Source organism: Megascapheus bottae, chromosome 6, assembly GCF_031878675.1.
Source record: "Megascapheus bottae isolate mThoBot1 chromosome 6, mThoBot2.hap1, whole genome shotgun sequence".
Taxonomy (NCBI): Eukaryota; Metazoa; Chordata; class Mammalia; order Rodentia; family Geomyidae; genus Megascapheus; species Megascapheus bottae.
This window is the reverse complement of record NC_143514.1, coordinates 51,254,743-51,267,735: the sequence shown is the minus strand read 5'-3', so window position 1 is coordinate 51,267,735 and position 12,993 is coordinate 51,254,743. Positions and strand designations below refer to the sequence as shown.

The window sequence follows — 12,993 nt, the reverse complement described above, 5'->3', positions numbered from 1 at the left end:
TCACCCTGCCTCCATCTCTTTCTCCACTGTGACAGGAGAATATACATGTTTCCTTTGTGCATTCTCCCCTCAGAAGGACACATCTGGAATCTCACATGCAGACAGGTCTGGAGTGGTCAAGAAATCCATCTGTATACAGCTCATCCTTACCATGCCAGCCAGGGCATTTTGAGCTTCTCAGAAGTCACTCCTTCATGTCCTCATCAAAGCTGAAATGCACTCTGACCTCTGTTCTGTGCTAGACTCTAGGGACATGGGGACAGACAAACTCTGTCCCCTCCTCATAGATAGTGAGTGGGGAAATAGAAAAAGAAATGACTATGATTCTGAGTTGAAATGGTCTATGTACCAAACACTTTCTCCATAGGACAGCATGGTCATATGTAAATTATATACATGCACCCTGGTCTGGTGGCTCATGTCTGGGACCTTTGCTATTCCAGAGGTTATCTGCAAGACTGGAGTTTGAAGCCAACATGATAGTAAAGACCACGAGATTCCATCTCCAAAATAACACAACAGCAAAAAGCTTGGCTGGAGGTGTGGTTCACATGGTAGACTCTATGTTAGTAAGGAAGATGAACAAGCACAAAGCTGAGTTCAAACTCTGGCAAAACAATCAAAAGGGTATACATCCTGCCTACAGTCCTCTAGTGCTTTCTTAGCAGACAGTCCTCTAGTGCTTATTCTGGTCAGCCTGGCTTCAGGGTCTTCTCAGGCACCCATCTTCAACTTGCCACCCCTTTCTGCTCCCTCAGACCCGTGTCAGATTTTGCCATAAAGCTGTCCTTTCTTTGGAGAGCTCTGAACACAGCTGATTTTACTATGCACATCACTTTACAGTAAACTTTATCCAATATCTACCTACCTTATGCCTGTCTTTAGGGCTGTAATGGTTTCCAAGAGCAGAGGCTTTATGTCTAAATTGACTAAGTACAGAGCCAAGTACAATGCCTGAAACAAGATATAGGCTCAGCAAAGTGAGTTAAAAAGCTAAGAGCCACGAAAGAGGAGATGGTTCTGACTCACAGATAGCTTTCCAGAAGATGTCACCTAAAGCTGAGTTTTGAGGCGTGCCAGGAGTCGTGATGACCAGCATGTGAGAGAGTACTCCGTGGCTAGTTGGTGTTGCTGGGTCAGAGTAAGGACTGGAGAGTGATGGGCAAGGGGCCTAGGCTTTAGATGATGGAGAAACATAGAGGAGTTTTTAAGTAGGAGAATGGTACAATCTGGTTTGTGGAAAGGACGGGTGGAGAGGAAACTGAAGTTTCTGGGAAAGCTAGGGGCATGTTGCAACAGTCCAAGAAGGAAGAAGAACTTCCAGAGACATCCAAGAGGTGAAAGCAGCAGGGCTTGAGGACTGGGTAGGAGGGAGGAGGGGCTGGCTGGAGATGACTCTCAGCTTTCAGGCTTGGGCAATGGATGACTATGCCACTCACTGATCTGAGGACACAGGAGGAACAGGTTTTGGGGAGATGTTGAGTTTGGATCTGGGCTTGCCAGGCTTGAGGTGTTCCCAGGAGGGTCAGATGCAGAATTGTTGCGTTACTTTCCATCAAGGATAGCAGGCTGAACTCTAAGCGTGTGAAGACAAGGGGCTTGTGGAGGAGGTCCTATCTCAGAGGACAGACCAGGGCTAGCCCTTCTCATGGGAATACAATTCAAGCAGGACGTGGGGGCCGCTGGGGAAGTGACCAAAAGGGGAATGGCACTGCCTTTGAAGGACTGAACTTGGAGGAGTGCTGGTGTAACATAAGCCACAGTGGGACCGGGCCTCAGGATCCCCCACACTGCTGCCCTCACCTGTTCTTCTGTCCGGGGTTCTCTCTTGGCTCCTGTGGAGCCGGGAGACCCAGGTGAGTGAGTGGCAAGGCCTGCCCAACCCAGTTCTCACGAATGGAGCACTGCTTGTGGCACTGGCAGCTGGGCTGAGGTGGGACTGGGGGAGAGGGCAGGGGTGTGCGGCCGGGCTCAGGGAGGGAGCACGTGGTTGGGTTGGATCCTGGGTCCTGGTGCTCAGCAGTTTCCCCCTCTGTACCTCCCTGTGGCTGTGTCTCCGCTCCGCCCCGGTACCTGTGGTCGCTTTTCCTGGCGGCTGTCCCCTTCCAGGAGGTCAGGAAGGCCATGGGCGCGGGCGGTCCCTCGCGGCGGCGGCAGTGGCGGGCACCTCACGCCGGCAGCAGCTGCACCCGGACCCGGGGCTCGTGGGTTAGGCCGGGCGGCTCCTCCCTGTCCTGGACGACGCCTCCTAGCCCCACAAGGGCGTCGGGCGTCCCGGGAGCAGATCTGGGAGTCCCAGGTCAACCCAGTCCATCCAGAACCAGAGAGGATCAGAACCAACCTCTAACGATGGTGTTAAGACACAGGGAGAAGCAGGCGCAGGAAGAGCGGGGATTTGTCCTAGATCACCTCCTCCCCCATACACACCTCTGGGCACTGGCACTGTCTAGTGCCCCGCCTCCACACCTCTGGAGATGGAGATGGCCCTGCCTGGGTCGGGGAGGGAGGGCGGGGGTGCCCGGGTGCAGGGGGAAAGCCGGAGCAGCAGCAGGAGGCCAGCAGGGTCGCAGGGAGGTGGGGAGTATCTGCCTGGGCCTAAGGGTGCAGGCAGGGCCAGGCGAGATCCGGGAATCTGACTCCTGACTTCTCTGATCCCCAGGCTCTCACTGGAGGCGGGGGAGGGATTGTCTTCAGAACAACAAAATCATTATTATATTATTTGCCTTTTAATATGCACACAAGTGGAATCAACTCAGCACCCACCACATGCAGTATGTTCCCCCTCACGGTGCTATCCATGTGACTGGCATCAGTGAGCAGCTCAGCTAAGGACAAAGGGCAGGGGAGCATCTCCAGGCATCTGGAGGAGGAATGCAGCATCAGAGGAAGGAATGCATTCAGGGGCCTCTGGAAGGGGCCTCCACCAAGGCTGAACACTAAGCAAGGTGGCTAAGAGTTTCTGTCTCCTTGTGGGCTGGGTCTGTAACTCAGGTGCTTGTGCAACACATATCTTGTATCTAATAAATGGTGACTGATTCTCCAGTGTGCCAACCTGAGCCAGGTATTTTGCACAAATTGTTAATTATCTTCATCTGATTAAATATTTACACACCTCTGTTTTTCAGCTAATAGGGATGTGAGGTTCATAGGAGTTCATCTCCCCCAGACCAACCTGTGGAGACAGGTTTTAAACTTCAGCTAGCTCCTCCATCATGCTAGCTTGCCAATGGAGCCCAAGGTGGTATGGGTATGGGGTTGGAGGCTCTGGGCAAAGCTGCCAGGACAAATAACTCAGTCCTCAGTAGGCAGGGAGGAGGTGACCTTTCCCTTTTCTCTGAGCACACTCTCAGTACAGGCAAGTCAACAAGGGCCAGAGAATGTTGCCTATCTGACCACAAAGCTTCTAGATCTGGAAATTCCAGTTAGAGTACCCACAGACTCAAACCCCTCAGTCACAGCCCGCTTAGTGACATTGCACACTGCGGGTGACATCCCTCTCCTGAGCTCACAGAAAAGACCACCAGACGGTCCCATATGCCTGGTCTTGTACAGGCCTGATGGAAATTCCACCCAGCTTCTAAAGCCACAACCAAGAACCCTTCCGAGAACCCTTTTAGGATCTCATTAGGGAAACCTCTCCTTCACGGGCTACATTTTGTCTGTCTCACAGAAGTTATTACATATTTCAAAACTGTATTAGTCCTAATTTTGAGATTTCTAAATGCAGAGTGCATCACCGCTACCCACAGCAGGCACTCAGGTACATGAAGGGTGTGGTGATCTAGCAGGGGCCCAGGCAGCAGCAGCCACTGTAAGAGGCCCTCTGTATTTGACTCCGTATTAAACAACCCTGCTTTAAGAGTTCAAGACTAACCTGAGCAATATAGTAAGACATACACACATAGAATCAGAACTTTAGAAATGCTAAGATCAAGTCAGGGGCTAGGATTTAACACTAGAGTTCTTTAACTTCTTGTTTCCTACTTTTCAGCATCTGTTTAGAAATATGCTAGGCATTATTTCTATTTTTTTTTGTTGTTGTTGATCCTGGGACTTGAACTCTGGGACGAGGCACTGTCCCTGAGCTCTTCAGCTCAAGGCTACTGCCCTATCCCTGGAGCCACAGCACCACTTCTGGTTTTCTGGTGGAGAGAAGAGTCTCACAGACTTTAGTGACCTTGCTGGCTTTGAACCCTGATCCTCAGATCTCAGCCTCCTGAGTAGCTAGGATTATAGGTATGAGCCACCATGCCTGGCTCTATTTCTAATTTACCTGTATCAACTCAAGTCTCAAAACAATCCTATGATTTATTTCCATTTAAATTGCAGTTTTTTTCCCCAAATCACTATTGTAACAGTTGAGAAACTGAGGTAGAGAAATATTCTGCTTTAGTCTAATAAAAGCTACTTAAGTATCAGAGTAAGGTCTCCATATAGGCAGTCAGAGAATATTATAACCCTAGTTTGCCTGGCACACAACCATTTTCCTAAGCTTATCTTATTTTGTATCTTGTAAAAACCCAAAGTGAAATGTTACATTTCCCCTAGTCCCTTGCTCTGCAGCCACAATACCTACAGCTAGAATCTTGACCATTACAACTTGCTAAGTTTTACTTCAGGAAAATGTCTGTGTCCATATGTTCTTATCAGTGAAAAGAGGGCCAGTAACAGTACCTATTACAAGCATTGCAGTAAAGATTAAGTGGGTCAAGGCAAAACAAACAATAGTTCTGGATGTAGTTTCTGTTAGGTATACCTCCTTTAATAATCTTTTACCCAGAAAAAGAGGGAAATGAAGTGTTTTATATAAATTATTTTTGAAAATAAGGACATTTACTGTCTCTGTTCACAGAGAAACATTTTCAAGACACATTACCTTTATTATCTTTAAAAGTGGGTATGGGCCAAGAGTTTGGCCTAGTGGTAGAGTGCTTGCCTAGCATGCACGAAGACATGGGTTCAATTCCTTGGTACCACATACATAGAAAAACCTGGAACTGGTGCTGAGGCTCAAGTGGTAGAGCTCTAGCCTTGAGAAAGTCCCAGGACAGTGCTCAGACCTTGAGCTCAAGCCCAGGACTGGCAAAAAAAAAAAAGTAGGTATGCTACTCAGCAGGTGAAATCTGCCAGCTTGGGCTTACTTCCAATTAACCACAAGACTGTGGCTCAAGTGGTAGAGTGCTAGCCTTGAGCTGAAGAGGGACAGCACCCAGGCAGAGTTCAAGCTCCACAACTGACAAAAAAATTAAAAGAATAAAACAAGTGAGTATGGCGGCTTTGAATAAAAATCTGTTATATAATGGGAATCACTGGCTTGATATCTACCATCTTTGATTCTTAGCCATGAGGTAAGTGTTATTATGAGTAAGCCACACAGCTAGGAAATGGAAGACCAGAAATTTTCTGTGCCAGTATGGAACTTGAACTCAAGGTGTGGGCATTTTTCTCCTCAGCCTGAGCCTTTTCCCCCTCAAGGCTAGTGCTCTAATTGAGGCAGAGCTCCATTTCTAGCTTTTTGGTGGCTAACTGAAGTCTTATGGACCTTCCTTCCCAGGTTAGCTTTGAAATCCTGATTCTGAGACCTTAGTCCCCTAAGCAGCAAGGATTATCGGCAGGAGCCACCAGTGTTTGTCTTATTTCCTCCCCCTTCTCCCCCTCCCCCGATTCTTTCCTTCCTTGTCCTCCTTTTCTCATTGATTAATTTATTCATGTGTAGTCTCACCTCAAACTCAAATCATCCTCCTGTCTTAATTTCCCCAGAATCTAGGACTACAAGCTTGTGCCATCATACCTATCTCAAAAGTCTTTTGTATCATTGAACTGGATATCTAATCACAGGACCTCAATTTCTTTTTTGGTTTGAAAAGACTTTATAAAAATAGTGGCTTGCAATTCAGCAAGTCTTCAACAACAAATTTTATTCCATAAGATTTGAAATGACACATATTGAAAAATTTACATATAAATTAAGGATATGCAAAGCCACCTCAAAAAGACATACAGCTAACAGCTATATAACTAGTCCAACAAGACTCTAATCTGATTAAATAATCAATCTAACAAAACATGCCCACGGCCCAGGCAGCCCTTACTGTTGAAACCAGGATGAGTTTGAGAAGTCTGAAGCACGAGGTATCCCCACAAGGGACTCATCCACTTCTGTGGACACTCCACGGCCTGTAACTATCTGTCTTTTTACTGGAAAGTGACATTCTGATCTATATTAATCTCTGTGAACTTGCTTAATGACAGCTATCTTTTCATGGGTGGAAATCAAGTTTCTAAACTAAGGTTGGCTCTTGGACTAGGTTGAATTTACTGAACTAATGAATGTCTCTTAAAGAGGTATCTTGAGAGACTGCTAGCCTTTTCACACACATCAACAACAAAGGCTGTGTGAGAGGTGAACATACATTTTAAAAAGTCATCATGTATGCAAATTTTACTAATGCTTGTAACAGAATACTGTGTCCTGGATAAATCTCCTATGGGAGCATCTCCCAATCCTTTCCACTAGATATTCCCATTTTCTTCCCCCTTCTGGGTGATGGAGCACCCCTATGGTAATTTTCAGTATGGCCTATCCCACACATGCCTTTCTCTTTCACTACACTACTACTAATGGCAAGGCACTCGTATGTAAAATTCTATTTTCCAGGCCTGGCACAGTCGGCCTTAGCAAAGGTCAACACAATGGCCATGATTTTCTCCTTATGCATTTTATAAAACTCAGATAATATACCCTTTCTGAGAGTTAACAAGTACACTGGTGATCCAGGCATGTGAAAAGTGTTATCTTGTATTTGTGTTGGTCCTGGCACTTGAACTCAGGGCCTGGGTACTGTCCCTGAGCTCTTTCACTCAAGACCAGCAGTTTCCCTCTGAGCTAGAGTGCCATGACCTATTTTCTGGTGGTTAATTAGAGGTCAGAGCCTTTCTTGCCTGTCCTGGCTTTGACTCAGGATCCTCAGATCTCAGCCTCCTGAGTAGTTAGAATTTCAGGCATGAGTCATAAGTGCTCAGCTCTCTTCTACTCTTTTCAAAATGGTGACCCTAGGCTACTATCACCATAGAACTTCTAAGAAAAGTCTTGGGTCCCATTCTAGATCTAAAGAATCAGAAACAAGTAAGGGAAGGGGTAACGTACAGAAAGAAATGCATTCTGGCCGGGAGTTTGGCCTAGTGATAGAGTGCTTGCCTAGCATGCACTAAGACCTGGGTTCGATTCCTCAGTACCACATACTTAGAAAAAAAAGCCAGAAGTGGTGCTGAGGCTCAAGTAGTAGAGCTCTAGCCTTGAGAAAAATCCAAGGACAGTGCTCAGGCCCTCAGCTTAAGCCCAGGAGGACTGGCAAAAAATAAAAAAAAAAAAAAAAAAAGAAATGCATTTTTTTTTTTTTTGCCAGTCTTGGGCTTGAGCTCAGGGCCTGAGCACTGTCCTTGGACTTCCTCAAGGCTAGAGCTCTACCACTTGAGCCTCAGCACCATTTCCAGCTTTTTTCTATGTATGTGGTACCGAGGAGTTGAACCCAGGTCTTTGTGCATGCTAGGCAAACACTCTACCACTAGGCCAAACTCCCAGCCTGAAAGAAATGCATTCTTTACTTATGTAACTGTAACTCTTTAGTACATTACCCTCATAAAATTAAAAAAAAAAAAGAATCAGAAACTCTGGAAGTGAGGCCTAACAATCTGTATTTTTAGTATATCTACCAAGTGACCCTGATATTTGCTAAATTTTGAAAACTCGTTTCTGCACCATCATCTACACCTATGTAGACTCTACTATGACCTATTCTAAATCATTATCAAACCACTCCCATTCTCTCAGGTTTTGGCAATAATCATATTTTAAGTTATTATATCAACTGATGACTCCAACAGCTTTCCACCTGCAATCCCTGATTTATCTGTTTTCTTCCAAAACAATATGCCAACAAATTACAAGATCTCTTTCTTTCTCTCCCCCCTCCCCTTTCTTTTTTTTTTTGGCCAGTCCTGGGGCTTGAACTCAGGGCTTGAGTACTGTCCTTGGGCTTTCTCAAGGCTAGAGCTCTACCACTTGAGCCACAGGACCACTTCCAGCTTTTTCTATGTATGTGGTACTGAGGAATAGAAACTGGGTTTTTGTACATGCTAGGCAAGCACTCTACTGCTAGGTCAAACTCCTGGCCCATGATGTTTCTTATATGCAAACATTAACCACTCATTCTTTCACTCATAGCCTAAATTCTGGTCCTATCATTTACTTCAAACGAAAGTTTTTACTTCCTTTCTTATTTTATAATCTTATCAATATGGATTACTTTACTTACACAATCTTTACAATTTAAAACCTTTTTTTTTTGTGTGTGTGTGGGGGGGGGGGTCATGGGGCTTTAACTTGTCCTAGGCACTGTCCCTGAGCTCTTCAGCTCAAGGCTACTGTCCTACCCTTGAGCCAAGCCTCTTCTAGTTTTCTAGGGGTTAATTGGAGATAAGAGTCTCAGGTCCTTTTGTGCCCTGGCTGGCTTTGAACCTTGATCCTCAGATCTCAGCCTCTTGAGTAACTAGGGCATGAGCCATCACACCCGGCTTAAATTTTTTATTTCTTTAATAAAAAGGATGGCCCTTTATGTCATGTACTTTTAGGGCAATATTAATAACTAGCTGAGTTTCCTCCTCATGCCATCAACTCATAAGAATAGGATTGTGAATTAGTGTTTTAAAAGATGTTACACAAAGCTGGGTGCTGGTGACTCACATCTGTAATCCTACCTATTCAGGAGGCTGAAATCTGAGGATTGTAGTTCAAAGCCAGTCATAAGAGTCTATGAGACCCTTATCTCCAATTAACCAGCAAAAAGCCAGAAGAAGAAGAAGAAGGGTAGAAGAGTAGCCTTAAGCAAAATTGCTCAGGGATAATGGCCAGGCTCTTAGTTCAAGTCCCAGGACCAGAACAAAACAAAACAAACACACATACACACAAAACCACCTATGTTTAGGGCATTGTCTCTGCATTACACATTTCCTTTCTTTCACAAACAAAAGAAAAAAAACCCTAAAAATGATAGTGCATATTTATTGAGTATATATTCCATGTAAGATATTCTGAAATACTTTATACACATATTAGTGTGTAGTTGTACACTTGTCTTTCCTTATATAGTACACACAGAATTGTGCACAGTTCTAATGTAAATTGGACACATGGATAGTATGCTTTATTATTACTATTATGTAAAGTTGATAACTCTCATAATCATAGGCTATATATTTTAGGGTTTGAAATATAAGAGATTTTATGAAAGAACTCAAAGCTGAACTAGTATGTAGAAGACAATTAAAACTTTTTAAGTAGGGTCACTTACTCTTTGTAATACTTATTTGTTATTTTCAAGCACAGGCCCGAGAGCCAGAGTCAACACCATAATATACCACAAATGACTTAACACGTTCATCCTACACAGTCAATATAGAGATATAGATATCTTTATATAATACATACTTTAATATTATATTGGTCCACTCAGTATGCGTATCTTAACAAATGATAAGAATCTATATAATCCAGTTGAACACACATAAGATTAGGATACAATTAATACATTGAAAGTTGGTGTTTATAAGTTACAGATTTTACTATTTTCCAGAGTGCTTTTTTAATTAAAAAATATTTTAAAAGCATTTCAAACATTTGTTCATTTTCCCAGTGCAAAAGAAGGTTGTTCAAGTCAACTTACCTTTTTTCCTGAAGAATAATGGGGAAGGATAAAGAAACCCCAGAAAACACACTCATATCTCTCAATACTACCTTCTCAATCAACTTTTGCAGTAAATCCTTGTCACTGGATTAGTTTATCAAAGTTATAGCCTTGTGATCACTATTCAGCCCTTGCTTCGTATGTATCACTTTTATGCTGAAATGTTTCTATTTACATAAGTAGAAAAAAGTTAGCAGTGCAAGAGAGTGATTTAAGTTTTGTTTTAAACTCCAGTTGTCCAATAGAGTGTGGAAAGAAAAAAAGCACCATTTCAAGATGAAATGAATTAGGTATTTTGGAATTTATTTATAGGCCGGGTAATAAGTTACTCTGATTAATACATATCAAAAGGTTTTCAGGTGCATTTTTCTTTGTCTTGCTAGTCAATACACTAAGTCAGTAATGCAGGTTAAAAAAAGATAATTTGCAGCCTCCTTCAATCTATTTCAAATTCAGCTTGTCTGCTAGGTCAGTTTTATAGAAACTGAGCTTTTAATATAAGGAGAGGTCTTTTTCTGTTTTAAAATCTCCCAATTAAAAAAATAAATTTTTTGGTTAGCTTGCCAATTTTATAGGTGAAAAACATGAAGAGAGTAGATAAACTAAACCACAAAGTACACAAAATACAAACAGATGCAATACATGCCACTTTTCCCATTTGTAGTCAGTGGAAGTTTTTCAAGTAGCTGAACCTTCATTAAAGAAAACAAAACAAAACAAAAACTATATATGAAAAAGTGAAGTACCTTCCAGTTTCAGCTTGCAAGAGTTTCTTGTGCAAAGTTCAAGAACAAACCTGTCATGAGCTACAGAACAGTACTACAGTACAGGAATAAGGGCTGCATGCTAAGATTTCTTACATACTGAGAGTGTCTTTTAAATGACACATTTTCTCTACCATCTGACAGGTAAAATGAATATTTCCTTATAAATTGTTCTTGTAAGAAATTGATTTTATTAATTAGCACACATATAGAGAGGTATCAGTTGATCTAAAATTCTTTTAAGTCCAGAGACTATTGTTTTTAAAAATATATTTCATATATGTGGCTTTAATATTTTTATTTAGGGAAAATGGGACTCTCAAGGTATAATGGTTCAACCTAATGCAACCCTTTTCCAATACTGGAGTTAAACTAGACAAAATATTTTGTATTTCTTATCTCTAAAAAAAACAATTAAATAGCATTTTTACTATAAGGAAATAAAAAATGCACATTAGCCAATTTGCAACAATCATAAAAGAAATAGGATCTTCTTTCCCTCCCCCTCCAACCACTGAAATCCAGGAAAAATACTGAAAACATTAAAATATCTTCTGGTTACTGTCAGAGTAACTATAGAACAAGGGTAGCATAGGGTGAGACTATTTCTCTATATTCCAGAAAGTAGAAGCTTGGATGCTCTAGCTTTATGAGTAAAAGTAGCACAGGCAGTCAAAAGCTCACAATAAATGCACACCAGAACAGGGCCTAGGTGAAGCTGATTAGGTTACTGCTTTTGGAGAAGTAAAATAAAAGACAGATGTGAAAGAGAGAAGAAAAAAGTAGACTTTTGTCACATTTACAGGATTCTCAAAACCTCTGTTTTCCCATGCTCATAGGTAGTTTTGATACACATGGTAAATAGCTTCAGTATTCAGGAAGAAGAGAAGTGTGTTGTTGACAAAAGACAAGAGAATTCATGCTTCTGATATCTCAGACTTGCTGAGTGCAATAGCCAGTTCTAAGTCTTCTTGCTCTTGCTGACTGAGTCGGGCAAGCCTCTGCTCTTCTTCTCTCTCACTTTCCCTCTTGGCCCATTCAATCATATCTTCTTCAGAGGGATACTGTCATTTAAAAGATCAAATGAATGAACAAATTAATGCATGGATGAGTAAAAGAAAGCAGGAAGAACAGTTTTCACAGTCTACCTGAAGGACACTAGGAATAATCTTTTTTTTTTTCTTTTTTTTTTTTCAGAAAGCTCATTTTTAGTTTTGACAGCCTATTAAGTTATGGTTTAATACAGTCTATGGATACAACACCTATGGAAGTGAACATTTAAGCCTATCACTAAGAAGGTACAGTGAAGCTGGGAGTGGTAATACACGCCTGTAACCCTAGTACCTGGGAGGCTGAGGCAGGACGACTACACGTCAGAGGCTAGCCTGGGTTACATAGAAGACCTTGTCTTAGCACAAGCTTGCCTAGTATAACAGACTTAAAAAGAGAAGAGGTCTAGCCTTTTGATCTAATGCAAAAACACTGCTTAAACTTTAGTGATCACCCACATTATAAATCCCTTTAAAATTACACTTTCTGTAATATCCTAGACCTTCAAAGTTCAGAAAAACTCTGAAGCAAAAACAGGCTGATGTTGATACACATAATAAAAGAACATTAGATATACTGGGCAAGATAGGAAGGCTTAGAGAACTTTTTGATCCACTTTAAACAAAGCAATACCAGTGATTAGGGTTAGGGTCAGTGTTAGGGCTATAACCAAACTGCAACTCGGGCAGAAACTAAACACACAGTTCGACTTGATTTTACTTACAGGAAGATCATAAATGGATGAAATAAAAGAAGGCTCTTTAAGGATAGTAACTTTTAGCCCTAAGGAATTAGAGGTCTTAAGTTCCCAATGAAATTAAAAAATCATGAAAAATTGAGCATATTTTTATTATATTTATATTACAAATAAGTTATACATAAGATTCTAGAGTATGAAATAGGCAAAAATGCCTTAACTATTTTGATTTGCTCCCTCTGTAATTACCTTTATAATAATTATTAAGCAAAAAAAATGAGTTGCTGGGGCCGGGAGTTTGGCCTAGTGGTTAAAGTGCTTGCCTAGCATGCATGAAGACCCAGGTTCGATTCTTTGGTACCACATACATAGAAAAAAGCCGGAAGTGGTGCTGAGGCTCAAGCGGAAGAGCTCTAGCCTTGAGAAAGTCCAAGGACAGTGCTCAGGCCCTGAGCTTCAAGCCCAGGACTGGCAAAAAAAAAAAAAAAAGCATCTTTAAAAAAAAATGAGTTGCTGAAATCATACTTGAGATACTATCTTTTCTCTCTCTCTCTCTCTTTTTTTTAAGATACTGGAGTTTTAATCTAGGCCACATGCTCACTTAGCAGGTTCTCCATCACTTGAGCCATGCCTCCAGCCCTGCTCTACCGGCTATTATAAGTGTGATCAACTGGCACTGGACTCTTTTTTTTTTTGGTGGGTCATGGGGCTTGAACTCAACCTGTGTGCTGTCCCTGAG

At 42.2% G+C, this 12,993-nt stretch overlaps 1 protein-coding gene across 1 annotated transcript in view; it reads right to left on the bottom strand.

The window, feature by feature from the left end:
* Window positions 1–9,046: 9,046 nt before the first annotated feature.
* Window positions 9,047–12,993, bottom strand: part of Eps15 (epidermal growth factor receptor pathway substrate 15) — a 96,620-nt gene continuing 92,673 nt past the window's right edge. The window contains exon 25 of the mRNA XM_090334862.1: window positions 9,047–11,571. Within this exon, the coding sequence (XP_090190988.1) occupies window positions 11,425–11,571 (147 nt within the window). The 3' untranslated portion in view covers window positions 9,047–11,424. The remainder of the gene's footprint in view (window positions 11,572–12,993) is intronic.